The sequence below is a fragment of the Pipistrellus hanaki genome, assembly GCF_964339955.1.
Source record: "Pipistrellus hanaki genome assembly, chromosome: 5".
Lineage (NCBI taxonomy): Eukaryota > Metazoa > Chordata > Mammalia > Chiroptera > Vespertilionidae > Pipistrellus > Pipistrellus hanaki.
The window spans coordinates 44,245,418-44,268,759 of NC_140507.1; the positions used below are offsets into that span (position 1 = coordinate 44,245,418).

The window sequence follows — 23,342 nt, forward strand, 5'->3', positions numbered from 1 at the left end:
TGTGTGAACTGTGAACAAAGGGCTCCTGGGGTGGGGGAACAGAGTGGGAATTGGGGAAACAGGGCAGAGAAGGGCAAGAAGCCCCATAAGGAGGCAACTTTAGGCAAAGTCTGAGGCTCTGCTTGATCCTGCAGGGGGAGCTCTGGAACATAAATCCTGTTGCTGGGTTTGTCTGGGAAGCACGTTCTCTTTTTGCAGGTGGGTGCAGGCTAAGCCAGGCCCTGGCTCAGGGAGTCCTCCAAGAGGTACAGCTGGGCAGTAGACGATAGTGGTCGGCAAACTGCGGCTCTCGAGCCACATGCGGCTCTTTGGCCCCTTGAGTGTAGCTCTTCCACAAAATACCACGGCCTGGGCGAGTCTATTTTGAAGAAGTGGTGTTAGAAGAAGTTTAAGTTTAAAAAATTTGGCTCTCAAAAGAAATTTCAATTGTTGTCCTGTTGATATTAGGCTTTATTGACTAATGAGTTTGCTGACTACTAACGTAAGGCAAACTGTGTGTGTGCTTGTGCTCGGCCACTCTAATGGGGCTAAAATCCCTTTCTTACTTTCCCTCCAATATATTCCTTGAGTTTTCTTACTTTTTTAAAATACAATTTTTACTATCATTTTCTCCAAGTCCTCTGAATGGACCAGGTGGATGTGAACTGTTAATGTGCGGAGTCCACAAATGGACTTCAGCTGGTTCCTTTCAAAGTTTACGCTACTCGGGGAGCTGCAAAAGGCAGACCCGGAGGCGCACACATTTTGTGCAGAGGACTGACTGTTGACTGTGTGACTGGATTGGCCTAGCGGGAAGGAGACAAAAGCTCCGGACTGTGCGGAGCCCCAGTTCCAACTGCACTGAACCCCAGTTCTAGGCCAGACCCTGGGGACCCAGGCTCATACAGAGGGAGCCTGGGCTGTAAGGCAGAAACCCAGGGGAGTGGCGAAAGGAAGTCCCAGAGGCGTGCACATTGTGTGCAGAGAACGGACAGTTGACTGTGCCACTGGATTGCCCTAGCGGGAAGGAAACAAAAACTCCAGACTGCTCTGAACCCCACTTCCAACTGCACTGAATCCCAGTTCCGGGCTCATTGGGGGAGAGCCTAGACTGTTTGGTAACTGGTGAAACTCTAGGGCACCTTTCTCTCAGAGGTGCTTGCAGCGAGTACCGAAGGACACTTAGGAACACTGAGACTCAGGAGCCTCATAAGCCGGGGCTGACAGAAGCCAACGCTGTAGGCTCCACCCTGAAACTCTGCCCCATCGAAGCTGAACAGAGACTTTTAAGGCTACCAACTCAGGGAAGCTGTAAAAATGCTGAGACAAGGAAACAGATCACAAACGAAAGAAATGGAGGACAAAAAACGACTGGATGTAGAGTTCAAAACCACGCTTATAAGGTTTTTCAAGAATTTCCTAGAAATAAATGAGACCTATGAGGATATGAAAAGGGATCAACAAGAAATAATAAGGGATCAACAAGAAATAAAGAATACATTGTCTGAAATAAAAAATATTATATAGAGTCCTAAAAACAGAATGGAAAATTGCAAGAATCAAGTCAAAGATTTGGACATAAAGAGCCAGAAGACACTCTTCTGCAGAAGCAAGAAGACGAGAGAATCCAGAAAGTTGAAGATAATGTAAGAAACCTCTGGGACAACTTCAAGCGAACCAACATCAGAATTATTGGGGTCCCAGAAGATGAGAGAGAGCAAGATATCGAAAACATACTGAAAGAGTGACAGAAAACTTCCCCCACCTGGGGAAAGAAATAGACTTACAACTCCAGGAAGCCCGCAGAACCCCAAACAAAAGGAATCCAAGGAGGACCACACCAAGACACATCATAATTAAAATTCCAAGAGCAAAAGACAAAGAGAATATTAAAAGCAGCAAGAGCAAAACAGGTAGTTACCTATAAAGGAGCACCCATATGATTGTCAGCTGATTTCTCAACAGAAACCATGCAGGCCAATCGGGAATGGCAAGAAATATTCAAGGTGATGAATAGCAAGAACCTACAGCCAAAAATACTCTACCCAGCAAAGCTATCACTCAGAATCGAAGGCCAGATAAAGAGCTTCACTAATAAAAAAAAAAAGCTAAAGGAGTTCATCACCGCCAAACCAGAATTATATGAAGGGGGTTCTTTTGGAAGAGAAAGAAATAAAGATAAAAATTATGAACAACAAATACGTAACTATCAACAAGTAAATCTAAAAACCAAGGGAATTTAAAAAAATTTGATGAACAATATTAACTGTTGAATATAATAGAATCAGAGGTATGGAAGGGGAGTGAACTGATGATTCTAGGGGAAAGGGGAGTGGTGGGTGCGGGAAGAGACTGAACATAAACTGTGCACCTATGGATGAGGACAATGGGGGGGGGGGAACCTGGTGGAGGGGAGCAATGGAAGGGGGAAAAATGAGGAACATTTGTAATAATATGAACAATAAAGATTTATTAAAAAAACCCCCAAAAAACAAAAAACAAAGTTGACGCTACTCTGTTTCCTTTGCCACCTCCCCCGGAGGACAAATTTAGAAAGCTTTAGTTGTGTGGCTGAATTAAAAAGGCTGGGAGTGACTGATTGCTCTGTACTATTACATAAATGTTTAAATAATGATATCAAAATTTTGAGACAAGAACTGCAGTTAATCAATTACAACCCAGGCATAATATATCAGCTTAATTAAGGTTGGGGATCCAGCGACAATCCAAAAATAGACTATACTTTGGGGTTGATTCAGATAATCTTTTATTTTATTTTTCTTTAAAAGTGGTATGTCAACATCACTTCATTTCTACATTTTAGAGTTCTGTACATTTCTTAAGAGGAAGTAAGCAATGCTCAATGTACAAAGTAAAAAGAGAAAACTAGAAAAATCTGAATAAAATGGAGCAAGTTGCCATAGGTCATACAGTACAAATTAGTAATTAGATGTCATCTGAAGTGCAATACCACTGCTGTGATGATGAGTTAAGGGATGAAATAAAAATACTCTATTTTAAACAAACAGTATATATATATATATATATTTATATGTATATATATATTTTTTTACAGATAGTAGACCCAGTGATATCTGCAGTATTGTAAAAACTTATTTACAAATAACTTCTTTAGACATTACATATACATCAGCACCGTAGTAAAAACAAAAACAGAACAACGTTATTAAAATCTACCTCTCTAGTTAGTTGGTCCCAGGACTGAGCGTTTGGAGGGAGCTTTTCAAAGGGAATAGAGCCACGCCTCCACCAGCCACCTCCCGCTTCTCATCATTGCGTATATATTTACTTCCTGTACCTTTCAGAAAAAGGCAATTATATAGTCTGTCTTCTTGTTTGCTTATGCTTACTTTCTTTTTTTTTTTTTTTTTTTTTGGTTTTCTTCTGTTTCCACTCAGGAGCCTCCCTGGTGTTGTCTGTCCGCCTGCAGGTGCTCACTGTCACCCTGCTAACACCTCCTCCCAGAGAGAGCACAGCCCCTGCCTGGGCGCCTGCCACCTGGCCTTCGCTGAATGCATCTGCAACTCTAGGCCCTGGAGAGCAAGTCAAGGCCGCCTCTACATCCTCTGTGTCCCCCCCCCCCCCCCTCGGGTCCCATGTCCCATTGGAACTCCCTTCTCAGGACCTTCTTTCCTCCGGGGCTGCCAGTCGGGGTCCCCAGCCGGGGCTCAGGGGGGACGAGCTGCTCCGAAGGGAGCCAGCCTTCCGGACACGGAGAGAAGGGGTAGGAGGAGAAGAGCACATGCTACTCTCACTCACTCAGGACAACAGTTACGCCACGTGGCCTCCACCACGGGATGGTGGGAGGGGGCCCGTGTAAATAAGAGACAAGCCTGACGATGGAGGAGCTAGCTGACCCCTTTGGGCAGCCTCCAGGGAGGGCAGCTTGGAGTGAATGACACAGAGAACACTGTACAGGACGTGCGAAGTGGGTGACCACCCGAATGGAAGGGACCATTTCTTTCTCGCTTATGCCACCCAAACAGGTAAGGTGGAGTGATTGATTTCCCAGCGCCTCCTCCCTCAGGGGTTTAGATTCGTCTTTCTGCTGAGCAGGGATTACGGGCAAGGCCGATTTTAGTGCATCGCCCCCGGGTTTCCCCGCAGGGGAGCCCCCCAGGCAGGTCCTCCCTGGGTGCCCAGAGGTGCCAGGTGCAGAGGGTGTGAGCCCCCCCGAGCCTGCTCAGTCCGGGCAGACTATCCCCTCAGCTCCACACGCGGTAGAGAAAGAACACTCCAGGGTCGCCTTGGCGATGCAGACATCGCCTAAGTTCTTGCATTTATTTGGACTCTGCCCAACTTCCCTAGAGACAAAAACGCCATTACTTCTTGGAAGGACGCCGGGGTAGACAGGGGAGGGACGAAGGTGGGGTGGGGGAGGGAGGCGGTCATGGGGCAGGACACAGCGTCCTCCGGGTTCCCCGCCCTGTGGCGCCCGTAATAGATGGGAACTGCCTGGACGCGTCTGTCGTTCTGGGCTTCCGGGAGGCTCCAGACCAACTACCGGGAGTGGTGGCCACCCGGTCCCCAGCGGCGGGCCCGGCCCTCCTCCCAGCTCACTGGCTGTCCTGGGGAGGCAGCCCCGGGCCACGCCGCCGCCGGCCTTCCTGAGGGTCATCACAGGCAGGAGGCGGGCCCCCGGGGGCCTCTGCGAGCTCCCTGCCCGGCCCCGTTGTGTGTCTGCTCTCCACCTCCAGGCGCAGGTCCTGAAGCCTGAGGTCTCTTTCCAGCCAGAGCTCAGCACACGTGTGACCTGGGCTCTCGGCCTGGGCCACCACCCAGCAGCCTCTGTGGGGCTCCTCCTGCCCGAGGCTCTGTCTCTTGTGTCTCCAACGCTGCAGGCTCTGCACCCGGGCCCGGAGGGGCTGACGGCTGCCTGGCCCTGGCCGCGGGCAGCAGCCCGCCTGGGCCGGAGCAGGGGGTGCGGCGCGAGGCTCAGGGTCGCCTTCCCCGCCCGCCTCTGCTGCCGTTCCCTCTCTGGCAGCCGGGCTCTGCCTGGCCTCGTGGTGACTGCCGTGTGAACACGGGGTGAAAGGAGGCCCCTCGGGGCGGACTGGCACCCCGATCTCCCGCTCTCAGCCGGCTGCAGTGTCGCTCAGTTTACGTGGGTCAAAAAAACAAAAAAACAAGGATGGGCCCACATCCTGTTTCTTCTGCCCGCTGGGCCCCCTCCCGACTAAGGGTTTCCAAACAACTCATCCAGCTCCTGCATCCACTCGTCCCCCGGCCCGCCTTTGATGATGGAGTCCACGAGGTCGGCGCTGTCCGAGAGGCCCGGGAAGGAGGCCGCGGCCGCGTCCCCGCTGTAGCTGTAGGGCATGTCCTGAGGGGCCGTCCGCTCGTAGGCCTGGCTCTGGCCGCCGGGAGCGAAGCTGCCACCGGGCATCTGCTGGGCCGGGGGCTGGCTGAACACTGGCATGCCGGGGACGCCCTGGCTCAGGCCGGACATGACCATCGGCCTGGCCTGGCCGGTCCCTTGCTGCCCCGGGAGCGGTGGCATCATTTGCCGGCCCATGGCGGCCGGGTTGAGGGTCCTTATGGCGCCCGTGTTCGCGTCCACGACCTGGCTCAGTCCCTGCGGGAAGTGTTGCTTGGTCAGCCTCGGCTGGCTGGCTTGCAGGGAGTAGCTGGCCCCGTTGCTGAATGACCCTAGCTCTCCACTAGTCCTCCCAGGCATCCCCTGTAAGCTCCTCTGCTGCCAGCCCTGGGCTCCCTGCTGGACCGTTCCCATGATGCTCTGCAGCCTCGGCGGGCCTTGGGGCCTGGGCAGGGTCTGGCCCACCGGCCCTTTCATCTGCTGGTGCTGCTGGCTCATGGCGGAGTTCACCAGCATGCTCTGAGCGAACCCGCTCACCATCCCCACCCCCTGCCCGGAGGCGGGCTGCCTCGGCGGGCCCTGGGCCTGGCTGTGTGCGATGCTCATGCCGCTTTGGTTCGGGTGCTGCAGCATCTGGGTCATTCCTGGGCTCATGTTGTACATCCCCGGCTGGCTGGTGGGCGTGGCGTTGTACGGGGACAGTCCCATCTCAGACTGGGCAGCGGCCGTGGCCATTGTCCCCGGGTTCTGAGAGGGCCCCATGCCCATCATGCCTGCATTCTGCGCCATCAACCTCGACGTCCGCATGCTCTGGAGGGCCGCTTGGCTTCTCACGGCCGCCATGTCCTGCGGAGAGCCTGCGGGGAAAAGGACACACACCACTCACTCGTCTTGGTAGAGCCGTGCCCTGTGCCAGGTGCTGGGGTTTTCTCCGGGAGACACAGAATGCCTCCGTAGGAAAGGGTCTACTCTGACGATTCACCCCTCACAGAAACAATGATTGTTTTTCTGCTTAGAACACATGCCAATTGTGAAAAATCTGGAAAGTACTGAAAAGCACTGGATGCTCGCCTCTGGAGTTGACTTCTTTCACTTGATTACCCTGATTTTTTTTTTTTTTTGTTCACATTTCAGAGGCAAATTATTTGTTACGCTTCTTGATAGGATGCCATCCTCAACCGATTGGATTTTTCCTGGGGGTGAGAGGGAATCCGCCCCCTAGGCTACACTAAGGAATGGCAATGGCTGTGTGTGTGCTGCCTGCGAAGTGGAACGTGACTCAGAAGAGAACACGGTCAGTAAAGACCATTAGGCTAATTTCCCTGAAGACACGAGCAGGACGTGAGAGGTTAAAGGCCGCTGCTTCTGCTCAGAAGCTATTGCGGCCGACTGGATGTTTTTCTGGACCCGCTCTGCAGGCTTCCAGGTGCTCCAGATTCTGAGTCATAACACGTCCGTGCACACTGGCCAGCTTCCTGAGCTAGGAGGAAAAAAAAAAAAAAAATCATCCTGCTACTGGCTACTTGGCAATGAACTCTATGGCTCTTTCCAGCGAAGTCCACTCCTCGAAATCGGCAGTGACTGTGGCTCTTGGCCAATCAAGAACAGCGTTTTAATGAAGCTGTTTGAAAGGTGGCCAGAGTGTGAATACCCTAAGTCACGTCCCTCTAATCTAAGGTGACCAGACGTTCCGCTTTTGAGCAGACGCCAAAAGCGGGACGTCTGCTCACCTTACTCTAATGGGGCATGTGCCTGAGGACTTCCTCACCTGCTCCCCGGGAGACTCCAAACCAGCCAGGAGGATAGAAATGTCACTCTCTGCGCTCCAGTCAAGGCTGTGAAGGACTAGGAGGAGCACACGATGGATTGTTCTATGTCCCTGGCTAATGATTAAGTCTAAGAGACAAAGAAGAATAGTTTTTTCTCCCCGGATGTTTAAAAAAGATGCAGCATGGGAGCCAATCGATATTATAAGCAAATTTGATCCTCCCTGGAACCGAGCTGAGAAACCAGATGAGAATAGTGTAACCTTGTTAGGCCTGGCACCTTGGCGGATAACTGAAGTGTGTTTTTGTCTTCCTGATGGGGGTATTGATTTCTGGGCAGCAAATATGTCTCCATATATTACTTCTCTCTTTAAGAGAGAAAATTACGGGAATTTTGAGTCTGACTTACGTTTTTGAGGCTTGAGATCGATATCATTCTGCATTGAAAAATGAAGGTTACTTCGGGGAAACCTGAAAGATCTGGGGGCGATCCTTAGAAATGTTTCCATTTGTTTGTTTTAAGCTTAATTATATCTAAGTGATTTAAAAAAAAATCAAAAGTTCCTGATTAAATACTGGATGCTGGTATACAGTGCAACTTGTAATCTTGTTATGAAGTTTTGTGACCTTAACGACTAAATTTGTATTGACTTCGTGGCCAATCTGATCAACTGTGGCGAAATGGATTATTGAGTTGCTTATTTAAAAATTTAAAGGAAAAATATTGCTGACTCAGAGATTGATCAGATAGGCCCAAATTGCACACACAGGCTGCTGGGCTGCTGGAAATAGATAACAAGACTTGAATATTTTGGAAATTTTTGTTGTATGTTTATAATGGACATGTTGAGGGACTGGATATTGTCTGGACAGTTTTTGAGTTAGTTTCCTTTATTAAGTGGGCAGAAGTGCTGCAGTGCTTTTTAAGAGGTATTAAAAGATTAACCCAAGCCAACCTTTATTTTTACTTAGTGTAACTGGCTACACTATCTAGGTGTAATTCTTATAGAAAAAAAGGGCATTTTAAAATCAGCAATCAGCACCATATTTTCAAGAAAACCAAAAAAAAATTTATTAACCTAGTTTTATGCCTTCATTAATTTTAACTATAGAAAAAAAAAATCAGGTGCATCCAAAGAATTAACTTGCCTTTATCTGATTGCTACATATGCTAAACAACAGACTACTTTTTCTTCTTTTATTGTTTTTTGTTTAAAACAGATTATGCGGTGAGACACTGTAATCAGATTAATTTTCTTGCCTAGCGGTTAACGCCACAATGTCAAAGACAATCTTCCATATTCTAATAGAAAGGACAATATGACATTTTTTCTCCTAAAAGGTCTAGCTTCTATTTTCCCTCACAAGATGCCTGTATTTGTGAAAAATAAACATTTCCTCATAGCATGTGACATTGCCCAGAGACACAGAACTCAATAAGAGGAAGATAGTCATTAAAACCTTTGAGATGTGTAGGTTCTCACACAGAACTTCTCTCCAAGGACAATATTTCTTATCTACCAATTTGCTATTTTCCAAGATATATAACATTATGATATCTAGGGTGTGAGTAAATACATGAGAATACTGAAGATATTCATATATATATTTAGCTCAGGAACCCACTGTGTTGTTTAACTTAAGTGTAGCTGAATTTTTAGGTTGATTACCTATGCTTTGATATTTTAGAAAAATGCAAGAAGTAGAACTTTTAAATTGCAACCAAAGCACTCAGAATAATTCATAATAGGTTAACTTTTGGGTGGGTCCCTTATTCCAAAAAATGAGTTATGAACCTAGAAAACCTAATGGACATGATGCCAGGTTTATATGATTTAATGTTTTTAATAAGTTCAAAATATAAAGCTCCAGTTCTCAAAGTGTGGTCCTCTGGCCAGCAGCAGCAACTCCTGGGAACTTGTTAAAATGTAAATTCTCAGGTCCCACTGCAGGCCTCCCGAATGAGGAACCCTGAGTGGGGGTGGAGGCGGTGGGAGGGGTGCGTGTCTGTGTTTTAACAAGCTCTGTTGGGAATTCTGATGCAGAGGAACTGTGAGAACTACAGGGATAGAGGAGGGCCCGTGTCTGCACCAAAGACTACCCATGTAAATCCATGACTATTGTCCGCTCCTTCCCACCCAGGACCAAGTGAGAAACAATTCTTCAAAGAATTCTGGCGCTAATTTACAGTATCGAACACCTGTGGACAGCCCAGTCCCTCTTGCCCTTCCCTGTGTCCAGGGGAGGGAACGGTAGCTATTCCGGTCAACATGCTCACAGGCCTGCTTCCTGGGCTCTGGCTGTGAGTGTTGGAGGCTTTTCTCTAACCGACACCTCACAGTGCACGACCCAGAACATACACAGGTGGTCTTATAAGAGGAACAGTTTCTTCTCTATTATGTTGCATTGAAAAAATGCTGGCTGTGGCTCGTCTTCACAACCTGTTTGTGTGTTGCAATCCAAAGACTGAAAAATGTTAGCCTAGGTCAGTGGTCGGCAAACTGCGCTCGAGAGCCACATGCGGCTCTTTGGCCCCTTGAGTGTGGCTCTTCCACAAAATGCCACTGCCTGGGCGAGTCTATTTTGAAGAAGTGGCGTTAGAAGAAGTTTAAGTTTAAAAAATTTGGCTCTCAAAAGGAATTTCAATCGTTGCACTGTTGATATTTGGCTCTGTTGACTAATGAGTTTGCCGACCACTGAACTAGGTCCTACGAAAAGGGAAGGAGATAGCGATTAGGGTTTCCACTGATGGGGGCTCCTGGGACCCCCTGAGAACCCCTGTGGATAGAAAGCGAAGAGTCCTCAGGCTCATCCTCCACCCCACACGAGAACCTCAGGGGCTCTCTCTAATGGACATGAAAAGGATGAAACTTGAGTGAACCTTCTACTTTATGAAACAATGGCATATGGTACTCCCATTGCTAAGGGGGCCAAAATTTGGGATTTCTGCAAAGGGCAGGCAGAATCAAGATGGTCCAACCATCCTCAAGGCATTATTATTTCTATATACAGTAGAGATTAGTGGTTGCTGCAAGCCAGAGTCTTTCTACTTCGGCTGCTGGAGTTGAGGGCTTTGGCCAGCTGACCTACTGGGATTAGCAAAGAAAAATGTGGTACCAGATTTCCCCCACTGTGGTCACTGAGATGATGACCTGGACATTAACAAAGCTGATATTGGGCCAACAGGCACCGGTATGTTCTTATTGGTTGTTGAACTATTGAAATACTTCTTGTACTTTGGCAAAGAACAGCTGCTTCAGCCCCCCCAGCCCCCCTGACCCCTCCCTGAGCCCACTAGGATCTCTCTGGAGCCCAGTGGCCAAAAGGTTGCCTGGAACTGCAAGGGGTCTCCAGAATGCTTTTGATTGGTTGGTATTTTCCGTTCTTAAATATCCTATATAATAAAAGCCTAATATGCTAAGTGTCCAGCGGTTCGTTCAACGTCTCAACCAGTCACTATGACATGCATTGACCAGCAGGGGGCAGATGCTTTGACCAGTAGGTTAGCTTGTTATTGGGGTCAGGCTGATTGGGACTGGGCGAGCTGGGCAGACATGCCCTGGAGCCAACCTCCCCGACTTCTAAAATATTTCTTCTAATTAGTTTCCTTTCAATGTACATGAATCCGTGCACCGGACCTCTAGTGTGTAATATTACCTGACACAAACATATCCCACAAGGCAATGTTACTGGCTACACGGGTCTCACCTTGAAACTGATTGACCTGCTGCACGGGGTATGGATTCCGCTGGGGCTGGAGGTGCTGCCGGGGTACATGTGACTGCTGCAGCTGCTGGAACACAGGACAAGAAGGGTGGAGGTGAGGTGGGGACACAGCAGGTCGTTAAATAGCCTGCCATTCTGAGGAAGGCAGGGTTCTTCCCAAAACTAAACTTTGTCTTGAGGAATAACATGCATACAGGCAAGTACAGAAAGCAGATGTGTACAGTTTGATGAATTTTCACAAACAAACCCACTCCTGGTAACCAGTACCCAGATCAAGACACAAAACACTGCCAGGATATGGGGCTTGCTGGTCATTACCCTTCATCTGACCCCGGGGAACCCCATCCCGAACCTGACAACTCACATCAGTTATGTCTGCTTTTGTACTTGGTTTTATGGATTTACTTATACAATGTATTTGTGTCTGGCTTTGGTATCTGTTTTCTCCTGGCCATTATATTCGGGAGAATCAGCCATGGGATGCATGGTGCTGTGGTCTATTCATTCTCACTGTTGAGAAGTAGTCCATCCTACTAATATGAGAATTAATTTACCTGTTCTACCACCAATGGTCATTTGGGGCAGGTCCAGTTTGGACCCAGATACCACAGCTGTGAACACCCTTGTCGATGCCTTTTGGGCGGACATGCTGGCTCATGAGGCCTGCCAGCCAAGCGGCTTTGACTTTCCATCAGCCTGCGGGTTTTCCTTAACTGTGTTGGGACCGAGCTTAGAGGGACAGGCAACTCATTTTGAATGACCTACATAGATGCTTCAGGTATTGGAAGATGGGATTCTCAGGGACTATGAAAAAGGCCAATCTTATTCCCATGAGGCCACCCTGCCTATAAAATCCATCCCCACAGGCAAACTACCCAGCATTCACTGCCTAGAGGAAACTATGTGGGCTCCACATGGACCCCGAGCCAGGAGGCATGCGTGCCAGTGCTAGTCTGTCTTCTTCCACTCACAGGAACCTGCTCTGCCAGTGCTATTACCCATTTTCTGGCAAGGCCACTATGATCCTTACCATGCTGTATGTGAAGAGGGAGAGAAAATAAGAGGTGGAGAGAGCAGAGAGAGGGGTCTTAGTTCTCAGTCTGCCATCAAGTAGCTGCGTGACCTGTCATTTAACCTCCTTCTGCAGCCAATATTCATTCGGCACCTTTCATCTGAAGGGCTACAAAGAACATACAACTAGGGCCCTGCTCTGTAGCGTGCTCATTATAAAAACAACACACAGTGACTACTTAACACGTGTGTTTATTTCTAATTTTTTCTCTTGCTTTTCTTCTTGGGCAGCTCTATCATTTTCTTTTTTTCTCCTTTCCCGACAAGGCCAGACAGCATCCTGGCAACCAAAGGAGAGAGCAGCCTCTGCCCTGTGTGCCCCGTCCTGTGGTGCCTACCTTGGCGTTTTGCACAAACTGTTAAAATTAATTAACTGTGCAGAGAAGCAACTGTGTTAATCTTTTAGGCAGCAAGATAAGGGCATTCTTGAAAGTAAGCTGAGCTCATAAAAGCTTCTCCTCAGCCAAGTTTCCTACTTACTGTCCTACTGACAACCTCATACACAGTGGGGTAGTCTGTGGTGGGATGGGGCGGGGCTCCAGTCTCGGCTCCACTTCTCTCTAACCCTGTGAACTCCGAGGAGACACCTCAGCTCACGGGCCTCTGTTTCTTTATCCTTAAAATGAAGGGACTCGATGACCTCTACTGTTTCTGTCAGGTAGAAAATTCTAGGTTCTCTGGAACTTTTGGGAATGCAGCAAAGGCAGCACGCTCTGAGAGGAGGGCATTAAATGTCACTCCACCTCTGCTTTCAATCTGCTCTGATCTGACTTCTAAGTCCACTGAGAATGATTAAAAAAATATTTTTATTGATTTCAGAAAGGAAGGGAGAGGGAGATAGAAACATCAATGAAGAGAGAGAATCGATTGGCTCCTCCTGCACGCCCCCTACTGGGGATCAAGCCCGCAACCAGGTACAAGCCCTTGACGAGAATTGAAACTGAGACCTTTCAGTCCATAGGCCAATGCTCTATCCACTGAGCAAAACCGGCTAGGGCCTCTGAGAATGATTTTAAAGTTCCCTACGATAAGCAAGACTGCAAGTCCTGTTTCCCATTGCCTGTCCTTGCAGGAAAGCCAGGTGTCCCCAACATGCTGTTTACAAAAATGGAGAGTGTTAGGGACACTCCACTGCAGCAAAACCCAAGAAAAGCATGTTGGCCTGGATATGGCGACATTCATTTTTCAAAACACAAAGCTGACGGCCCACTGTGCAGACCCGAGGCGGCCTGCGTGGAGAAGCACGGCCTGCAGGTGCAGGGAAGGTGCACAGAGCCCTGAGTTTTTTTCTCGGTTTCATTCCTGGGCTAGTCCCACAGGATGGCTGGCAAATGCAGCTCTTCTGTGACATCAGGGTCATGTGACAGGTCCCCATATACATTTGTGCAGTTTCCAGAGACTTTTACACCATTATCCCATGCAGTCCTTAAAAGAGTGATATGAGGAGGGCTGGGGACTTACTCAAACCTATCCTGGCAGGTGAAACCATGCCACAGGCCAATGACTGGACACTTTCTGACCTTGAGTGAGTTGTTCTTCTCTTTGTCCCTCATCATCTCTTGGTCCACACAGTCACCAAGGGATTATCCTCGTTTTTAAATTCTCATTTCCTTGTCTTTTCCAAGGAGCCTTGTGTCTCTCACTGTCCTGGGTGAGGAGAGACACTGGGAATCGAACCCCTGACCTGACACTCACCTCCTACTCTGTGGGTGTCACTCTGTGGCATCTCCTCTCCCATTCCTCTGCCTCCTCCCTGTTCCCAGGGTTGGCTGACCTCACCAGGTGGGCATTCCCCTGGGCTGGCCCAGCCGAGCTCTGCCTGGCCACAGCTCACATATTGAACGCCATCACTCAAAGGATCAGGCACACCTGAAACTCCCTGGGATTGGCTGGGGAGAGGATTTACAAAGCCCAGCTTCCCCTGAGCAGCTCCATTTATCACCGCCTGAGAGACATTCGCACGTTCCTTGTCACACACCTTCTGCAGGGCGAGAGGGATAGAGGTTTGTTTGTACAAGAGCTGCCAGGCGGCTGACTGACCTTGCTGAAAAGGGAGATAATTACACAGCTGTTCAGGAACAAAAGCAAAAAAATGGAACCTAGATGAACTGTGCTTGACAGTACAATTTTTCTATTTGGGGGATGACTGGCATTTCTTTGAACTGCTGCTCTTGGATAGTAGAGATCTTAACATGTCTTGTCCTACACAGTAGGTGGTGGAAGATGCTTGATAAATTCCCACAATTCTTATCCTATTAAGAAACATTCTAGAAAGGTCATTGTGAGGCCTTGAGCCTTAGATGACAACCTCACATCTCCTGTAATAAAAGTGAGATGCCCTGCCCTGGCTGGTTTTCTCAGTGGTTAGAGCATCAGCTCTCAGACCCGTGAGCGTCAGGCCAGGGGTTCGATTCCCAGTCAAGGCCACATACCTTGGTTGTAGGTTCCTCAGCCCCAGTACAGGTGCATGCGGGAGGCACCCAATTGATGTATCTCTCTCACATCGATGTTTCTCTCTCTCACACCTCCTCTTCTACTCTCTCTAAAACTCAATGGAAAATATATCCTTGTGTGAGGATTAAAAAAAAAAAAAAGTGGGATGCCCTGTATAGACCCCATAGGAGCCATGTAAGGATCTCTTGTGGAAGGCCTTTCCTGGGATAATACTAAATTAGGCACAAGCATCTCCAAAAACAAAACAAACACCCCCCACCCTCCACCCCCCCAAAGAACCACACTGAAGCAGACAGGAGCAGCCCACAGGGAGGGCTCTCCTTCAGAGCTGGAGGAGCCACAGGGGGAAGGTGGGCAAAGATGCCTCAGGGAAAGCTTTGTGTTAGGCCTGCCTTTCACTTAAAGATTTCCCGAGCTGTTTTCAAAGCTGTTGGGAATGTTCTTAAACTTGCCCCTTTCTGTGACCTCCAGTTCAGGCCTCCAGGTAGTTCCGTGGGCCCTTTCATCCTGCTATTGTTCCCGTTCCATTGTTCGTGACGGATTCAATCCCTCCTCCCAACACTTTCTTTTAAGAGACAAAGTTCTCTGAATCCTTTTTCCTTTTCCTGTTGCTAGAAATATTAGAGCTTATGAAGAATGTGAGCCAGCCCTCCCACCTGCATGCTGATTGCACCAACCCCTGCACCAGAACCCCCTACCCCCCCAAAGAAAAGGAGTCAGGCTCCAACGGGAGACACGTCTCTGGCAAATGGGCTTTCAAATGGAGAGCTGAAGCCTCTTTTTTCAGAACAAACTAATTCCCTCTAAGAAAAGGTCCATCTAACGGAAAGGTCTGCATTCTGCAGGTTCTCCTGTGAACCCGGGACCGTGGACATCTTGAAGAAGGAGCTGTCCCATATCTCCCTCCTGGACACAATGGGCACCTTACCTGCTCGGCAAGAATCTGCTGCTGCTGCTGCTGCTGTTGCTGCCTCTGCTCCCGCAGGAACTGTTGCTTCTGCTGCTCCATCAGCTGGGCCCGCTGGTCAATGAGCATCTGCTTCATGATGGCCGCCTGGGGCTGGCTGCCCAGGAAGCCCGGACCCGAGGGGCTGGTGCTGGAGACCATGCCACTTGAGCCCGGGGGCACGGAGGACTGTATGGCGCCCGAGGTCCGGGGAAGCCCAACGGGGTGCTGCTCCTAGGAGGACAGAGAGGCCGATTCAGTGATTGCAAATTTGAAGGAAAGCGTGGGGGAGGGAAAAAGGGTCCCGAGTGGCCCACATTTATGTTTTTATACAAACAATACAGTAGACAGCAAAGGTGGCCTCGTCACAGTGGAACTGGAGAGGCTCCGGGGGGACAGTCACAGAGCATGGCTCGGGGGGTCTGAGACCAAGTCCCATCCATTTTGGATGGGACTGACTAAGGGACAAGGACTGGATTTCCCGCTAACATCCTGTTTCTCCAAAGGAAAGGTCAAAGGCCCTTAGGCCGGGCCTGCGTTATGTCTTGAAGGAGACAACCTGAGTTTACCTCTCACTCTTGCTGCCTGCCTGGCCAAAACGAACTTCTTAGGTAGTATGACAAACATTCACAGAAGTTTGCTGCAATGTATCGATACTCATTGACAGGTCTGCTGTTTGATGGAATCCTAATTACAGATGACCCCTGAACAACGTGGGGTTTGGGATGCTGATCCCTGTGCAGTTGAAAATCCATGTATAATTATAGACTCCCCCAAAACTTTAGAGTCCTTCATCAGAAGGCACGGGGAATTGGTTCCAGGCCCTCTCGTGGATACTGAATCTGTGGCTTCTCAAGTCCCTTATCTGAGATGGTGTAGATCAATGCGTATTGTTGGCCCTCCATATCCATGAATTCCCAACTGTGGACTGAAAATACTGTTTTCGACCCACAGTTGGCTGAATTGGCAGATGCGAAATCTGGGATACAAAAGGCCAACTGTATATTTATTGAAAATAACTTGTGTATAACTTAACAAAAGGAAGATAAACAACCCAATCAAAAAATGGGCAACGGACCTAAATAGATACTTTTTAAAAGAGGACATCCAGAAGGCCAAAGGACATATGAAAACATGCTCAAAGTCACTAATCATCCGAGAGATGTAATTAAAAAGACAATGTGGTATCACCTCACACCTGTCAGGATGGCTATCATCAACAAATCAACAAACAAGTGCTGGAGAGGATGTGGAGAAAAAGGAACCCTCATGCACTGCTGGTGGGAATGCAGACTGGTGTACCCACTGTGGAAGATAGTATGGAGTTTCCCCAGAAAACTAAAAATGGAACTCCCATTTGACCCAGTGATCCCACTTCTAGGAATTATCTCAAGAAACTAGAAACACCAATCAGAAAGGATATATGTATCCCTATGTTCATAGCAGCACAATAGCTAAGATTTGTAAACAGCCTAAGAGGCCCATCAGCAGATGACTGGATTAAAAAACTGTGATACATCTACACAATGGAATACTATGATGCTGCAAAAAGGAACTCCTACCATTTGCAACAGCATGGATGGAAACTAGAGAGCATTATGCTAAGTGAAATAAGTCAGTTGGAGAGAGATAAATATCACATGATCTCACTCATTTGTGGAATATAATGAACAACATAAACTGATGAACAAAAACAGATCCAGAGACAGAGAAGCATCTATCAGACTGTCAAACATCAGAAGGAAGGCAGGGGAGGGTTGGGGGAAAGGGGAGAGATCAACTAAAGGACTTGTATGCATATAAGCATAACCAATGGACACAGACACTGGGGGTGGTGGTAGTGGTGGTGGTGGTAAGGGCATGAGCAGGGATAAGGACACATATGTAATACATTAATCAATAAAGAAAAAAAGAAAAGAAAATAAACTGTATATAAGTGGACCAGTGCAGTTCAAATCTGTGTTGCTCAAGGGTCAACTATAATTGTGACATCTGAAAGCTTTGATAAATGTAAAAAAAAAAAAAATCAAAGAAAAAAAAAATCCTGCCAGTGAGAGTTGTCAATGGTGCGAAGTAGAAACCTGTCACACTGCCCAATGATACATAATCTCCCAACATCTTCAAGAAGAGAATTGAGTCTGGCAGGTCTGGGATAATTTAACGGTGGGGTTGAATCGGGTCTCCATAATTAATTATGTGTCGGTCATTCAAATGATGGCAACTTTTAAGCATCGGTCCTTAAGGGATAGGAAGTAAACTGGTAGAGGCCTATTCACACACAGCGCAAGCTACTACTTGAGATAGTGCTGAGTGGGGAGGTCTGTTACAGCTGGCAGGGCAGATGAGTGGGGAAGAGAGCTCACTGGGAGTGCCGGCGTAGGACCAGGGCATTCGGTCTGCAGACACTGCCTTTCCTGTTCAGGCACACCTGGAACGGCACGTGTTGTCTGAGTGTTCCGCAGAAATGTTCCTTTCAGTTCATTCAAGTTTCAAGTAATTAATCCCCACTCTACCACCCAAACAAAACCGGCCAAACAACCAAAACAAAACAAAACAGCACACCGTTACTCCTCTCACCTGGGAAATAAGAACCCCAAAGCTCTGGTTAGTGCAGTAGCCCCAGTCACACAGTTAATCAATGGAAGAACCAGAACTAGCAGAACCAGGACACCGCTCTGGAGTCCAAGTTCATGTTGTTTCCACAAGCACAGGCCTTCCCCAGGCCTCAGGCCCATGCTGCCAAGCATGCACTTGGGAACTGCCTGCAGACAAAATAGATCGGAGGTCTCCCATAAGTGTTCCTGCGTCCTATTTTTTGAATGCAAGTGTCGTTGCTGAAGTTAATAAAATTTGTCTTTCTGTATTTTGTCTGTACTTAGGCAATCATTAGGTAGAGGACGATGCAATTTTCTGTTAAAAAGACCTTATGCTAACAAATGCCAGGAACCTTCATGCTACCGGTTTACTTAACTCCTGAAGGACCAAGGTGTTTGTCATTCCTTTGCTCCCAATATTTACTACCCGTTTCCCAAGCCCTTCCAGTAGCTAAACCTGTTTCTTCCCACCTTTGGAATCAAAGGGCTAAATGACTTAACACTTAAACAAATTCACACTGAAGGATAGTTAACCAATCAGCAGAAACACAGATATATGGGGCTTTCCCCTCCTGTGTATTTCACTACATTTATTTCCCACTTTTGATAAAGAGGAGAGAGTTGGCAAGAAAACGAGGCCCAAGGGAAGATAAAGTTTTCTTCAGCTTGATTTTACGGGAGGGCGGGTCTGGGCAGGCCCTGTTTATTTTTGCGCACTTTGAGATATTTTTGTCCTGTGACCTGCCCGGGAAGCTGGGGCGCATGCTCAGAAGTGGTAAGTAGTGACTTGTTGCTTTCTCCAACCTAGCCACGGTGAGGTGAGGACACTGATCCACACATCCAACTACTTTCGGCCCCTGTCTTCCTGTGCCAAAAATAAATACTGCGGAAGCACAGTGGGGGCCCTGGTCACAGTTGGTTAGGGAGCATCATCTGGATATGCCAAGGTTGTGGGTTCGATCCCCAGGTCAGGGCACATACAAGAAGCAACCAATGAATGCCTAAATAAGTGGAACAACAAATGGATGTTTCTCTCTCTCTCACTAAAAATCAATAAAATTGTTTTTAAAAAGCATAGTGGGGAAAAAAACCCTTTTCAAAATAATAGTTAGGTTATTACTTCCCAGGATTATGTATTTCCCTAAATGATTCCTTCCCCAAAATTTTGTCTTCAGGTTTCTCACCGAAGGCCTGAGGACCTAGAGGCAAGGAGGGCTGTCTGCATTTTTAAAGGATTGCCTTCCCAATGGAACACTGTGGATCTGGGTAATTACACCGTTAAGACTCTCCCAACCAGCTCTGCTGCATTCAGCGGCTGGCCAGGCTCAGGTGTGCACTACAGCGTGTGAAGCCTCACCAAGTGACTCACCTCACACACTGAGCTGGCTGAGGCCATTAACTGTTTCATATTACAGGGTGGCTTTCCACCTCCAGGCGAAGAGGGCTTGGCGAGCAATCGCCTGTCAAATTTCAGGACTTCATGCCACCGCTCTCGTTCCTACAGTGGACACCCAGTGTGTGCGCGCAGTTAGAGAAAACCAAGCCGAGCTCTCCTCACCAGGACTGGAAGGCCAAATGATGCCAAAGTATTTTTAGTTTTAATTACGGGGCTTGTTCTCTACCCCATCCCCCCCAACCCCCCCCCCCCGCCCCAAACAACCCAAAAAACAACACACACACACACACACACACACACACACACACACACAACAAACAAAAAAAGCTCCCTCGCGCTCTACCACGTCTCCTCATTCAGTCTCTCCCTGTCAGCAATCCAAATGGTTCCATTGATCTTCATTACTCCCCAAACCTTTCCCTCTTCCATAAAATAAAGCGGGCGCGGGGGGGGGGGGGTGTTGTACACAATAAAAACCAGAGAAGCTATCTTCCGTATCTTTTTCTCCCGCAGGGAAAAGATCTTAGCCATTCTTGTAAGGGCTGGGAGAGGTAGGAGGTGTAAAAAAAAACAAAAAAAAAAAACACCCCACCTCTCCCGAAGAGGCCGTTTTCTACTTCAAAAAACAGCTGCGGTAAAAATATCTCCCAAGAGCAGCCAGCTGTTTATTTATAAATCTGTGCGCAGGGAAGCTTTCTTCCCTCTGAAGTGTTTTCAAGAACACGCCTCGTGTTTGGGTGAGAGGGGCCAGGGCTGCTGGCGGGGAGCCAGAGGCGGCTGGCTCCTTGGCCGGGGAGGGACCACAAAAGGCTGATGAGCCTGGGCTTATGGCACTCGGTGGCGAACCGGCTGGAGGATGGATGCCCAGGGCCTCAGCCTTTTGCAGGCGGCCCCGGTGGGCGGGGCGGCAGAGGGATTGGGGGGGAAAGGGAACGCCACTCCAGGAGCAGCTGCTGTTCCTCCGCTGGCCCAGCAGATGGTGCTGTCAGCCCGGGGCTCAGCTCGGCCCGCCCGCCCCGCCGCGCCCCCGCCCTCCGCCTGCAGATGGCTTAATCAGGGCCCGTCCTCCCTCCCCACCACCTTCTCCCCCCCCCCCTCCGGCCCCCGCCCCCCCGCTCCCCGCCCCGCGGGCTGGGCGGCGCGGGGAGGCGAGCGGAGCCGGGCAGTCAAGTGCTGCCGCGTACAGCAGGTAGCCTGGCAACTGAGAGCATAATGCCGAGCAGATGGTGTTCGCACGGCGTGATGGACATCACACACGACAGCCTGAGACAATCCAGGAATTCCCTGGCGGCTCGAGGCCCTCTTTACACAAAATGAGTTCTCTCTCCATCGCCGCGCATCTCTGGGGTGATCGCCCCCCTCCCCGCCCGCCCCTTCTCTCCCACTGACACCGAACTGGTTTCTTATTACCGACTTTTCCTCCAGCCCGAGGGGAGGGAGACTGCGGCGGGCGGGGCGGGAAGGCCGGGGAAGGAAAGGGAAGGGCTGGGAGCGGGAGGAGACGTGCGGGGCGGTGGGCACCCGGGAGGGGGGAGGGAGCGGCGCCCCCAGGCCCCTGGGGGGGGGGCGTCCGGGAGGGACGGGGTCCCCGCAGCCCGGGGCGCACAGAGCCGGCGCGGAGAGGCGCGCCTCCGCCCGCTTTGCGAGCGCGCGGCCCGCGAATAGCCTAAATGAAATTTAGGGTTTTTCCTTAAAAAGTCCCCTGGGGCATCATTTAGCCTCTCGGCTGGAGCCTCTCTGCTTACAAGTCCTTCGGGGGCTCTGAGAAGTCAGGAAGGGGGGGGGGGCGCTCCCCGGAGGCCGGAGGACGCATCTGGGCACCGCATCCCTAACAAAGGAGCCGCGGAGGGGCGGGCGGGGCCGGGGCGCGGGGCCGGGCGGGCTGCGGGGGTGGGGGTGGGGTTATGGGAGGAAAGCGGGGGTGGGGGGGGGGTAGAGGGGCGCCAGGTCCCGGCCGCAGGCGCTCGGGGCGCACGCCCCAGCTTCCGCTGCACCGCGCGTGCCAGGGGCTGGGAAGGCAAAGGGAGTGCAGGGCTGGGGGGTTGGGAGGAGGTGGCAGAGCGTTATTCCTGTAGGAAAAAGTACTAACAGGTTCATACAGAACGAAAAGGAAGTCTCAGGAAAAAAAAAAAAATCCGTGCTTTTCTCACACACACACACACACACACACACACACACACACACACTGGACTGGATCAAGTAATTAAAAATAAAAAATAAATCAATTCGAAACGGAATTTTGCCCAGAGTCTATTCAGCAAAAGAATTCTATGTCCAACCTCTTCACCAGTGTCCCCTGCAAAGGTATTATTCAGGTTTTAAGTTTGGCAGAAGCTAACGTTCGCCCCCACCGCCTATACACACAGACACACCCACACACACCCACACACTTGCTGGGAGAGTTCAGCAGTTACATGTCTGAGAGCAGCTTAGGAGGAATCCACACTCGGCGGGGCTGCACTGCATGCAGGCACCTGGCTGTGACCCCCACGGCTCATGGCGGTGAGCTGACAGGCTGAGGCTGGGGATGGGATCTGGCCTTTGGGTCTCAGTCCCCACGCCTTCCAATGAAAATCATATTCCTAAGACTTCTCCCTGACAGAGGAAGCTTTGGAGATGGAAGCGTTAACGAAGCCCCATGGAAAGTTATTGGCTAAGAAGGGAGAGAACAATAATGGGAACAATAATGGGCTACATCAGGGGTTCCAGGATCAGCAGCATTAGCATCACCTGGGAGACAGAAATTCGAATCCTCTGGCTCCTCCTCAGGTCTACGGAACCACAACTCCAGGAGCTGTTTTAACAGCCCCTCCGGGTAATTACCATGACCCGCAGTTTGAGAGTCACCTGGGCAAATAATCCTGGTTTATAGAGACTGACAGCATGGGGTTTCCCAGCTCTATGTGCCCTGATGAGATTGCAAATCCTGCATTTTTCCCAAAGCAAGTCAGGGTGCCGAGTTGCTTAGATTTCTATTGCAGGCTCTTCTGCATTTGGAACAAAATTCTCAAATTTCCAGAGGGCTGTTCAGGCAAGGCAAACGCACGAGTTCTGAAAGGAGCCAAGGCCATGAGTCTTCCAGGAAGGCCGGGCTCCCGGCAGCAGCCCTGCTGTGAGGCTGGGGAGCAGCCAGGACGGAGGGAGGGTGCAGAAGCATCAACCTCATTGGACTTCCCGTCCCTGGGTCCGATGTAAGGTAGAACCATGGAAGGCTATGATTGGAGGGAAGTCCCTCTGGCTGAAAAAGGTTCTTCAAACACGGAGAACATAGAGGCAGCAACAGAAGAAAACAACTGAACACTTACAGGGGCACCTACTATAGGCAAAGTACTCTGCGAGGTGCGTTTGCCTCCATAATTAAACTCATTTACTGACTAGAAAAGCCCCCGAGGCTCTGAGAGGTTAAGAAACTTGTCTGATGTCCCACAGCTGGTGGTGGTGACTTTGGGATTCGGACCTTTTCACTGACCATAACATGCATCTGGTCTAAATTGAGCAGACCACCCAAGAGGACTCCGGAGTAAAAAGAAATGGGAAGGGGATTGGGGTGTGTGTGTGTGTGAGGGAGAGGAATGGGCTTAGAATTAAAAGGTAGAAACTCTATGGGGATCAAAGGGTGAAACTGAAAGAGCACCCAAATATGTCATTTTTATATGCTGCCTGGTACCCCAAATTAGGACGCCTCTGTGCTCTGAACTGTGACATTTAAAGAAAGGGCACAAGATAGCCCATTCAACCACAAAGGGAAGGAAGGAAGAAAATAAAATAAAACCTTAGAATTCCCTTTGAAGTTGATCAATTGTCAGGGCAGAAACTTGGTTTCAGGATGGTGGTTTCTTTTATGGAATTTCTTTGACCGGGCCAATTTCTCACTGTGGGTTATGGAGAGCTGCTTACCATAAATTCATAGCAGAGCCAACAACAGGAACTGCCCCATAGAAACCCCTCTGTTTCAGCAGATTATTGAAGAAGGTCGGATAAAAAGGTTTGTTTTATGGTTGTGTCTCCAAGATGACTGAATTTTGAGACAGTTTTAGCAATTTAGGAAGCTTATCCCCGAGATGGCACTGTC

At 49.3% G+C, this 23,342-nt stretch overlaps 1 protein-coding gene across 2 annotated transcripts in view; it reads right to left on the bottom strand.

Annotated features, from left to right (window-relative positions):
- Window positions 1-3,350: 3,350 nt before the first annotated feature.
- Window positions 3,351-23,342, bottom strand: part of MAML3 (mastermind like transcriptional coactivator 3) — a 375,210-nt gene continuing 355,218 nt past the window's right edge. The window contains exons 3-5 of one of the 2 annotated variants that reach the window (XM_084884236.1): window positions 15,263-15,514; window positions 10,792-10,873; window positions 3,351-6,174 (exon numbers count right to left, since the gene is read on the bottom strand). In XM_084884236.1, coding sequence (XP_084740362.1) covers window positions 5,177-6,174; window positions 10,792-10,873; window positions 15,263-15,514 — 1,332 coding nt within the window. In that variant the 3' untranslated portion in view covers window positions 3,351-5,176. Of the gene's footprint in view, window positions 6,175-10,791; window positions 10,877-15,262; window positions 15,515-23,342 lie in introns of both variants that reach the window. The other variant, XM_084884235.1, reaches the window with a different exon arrangement.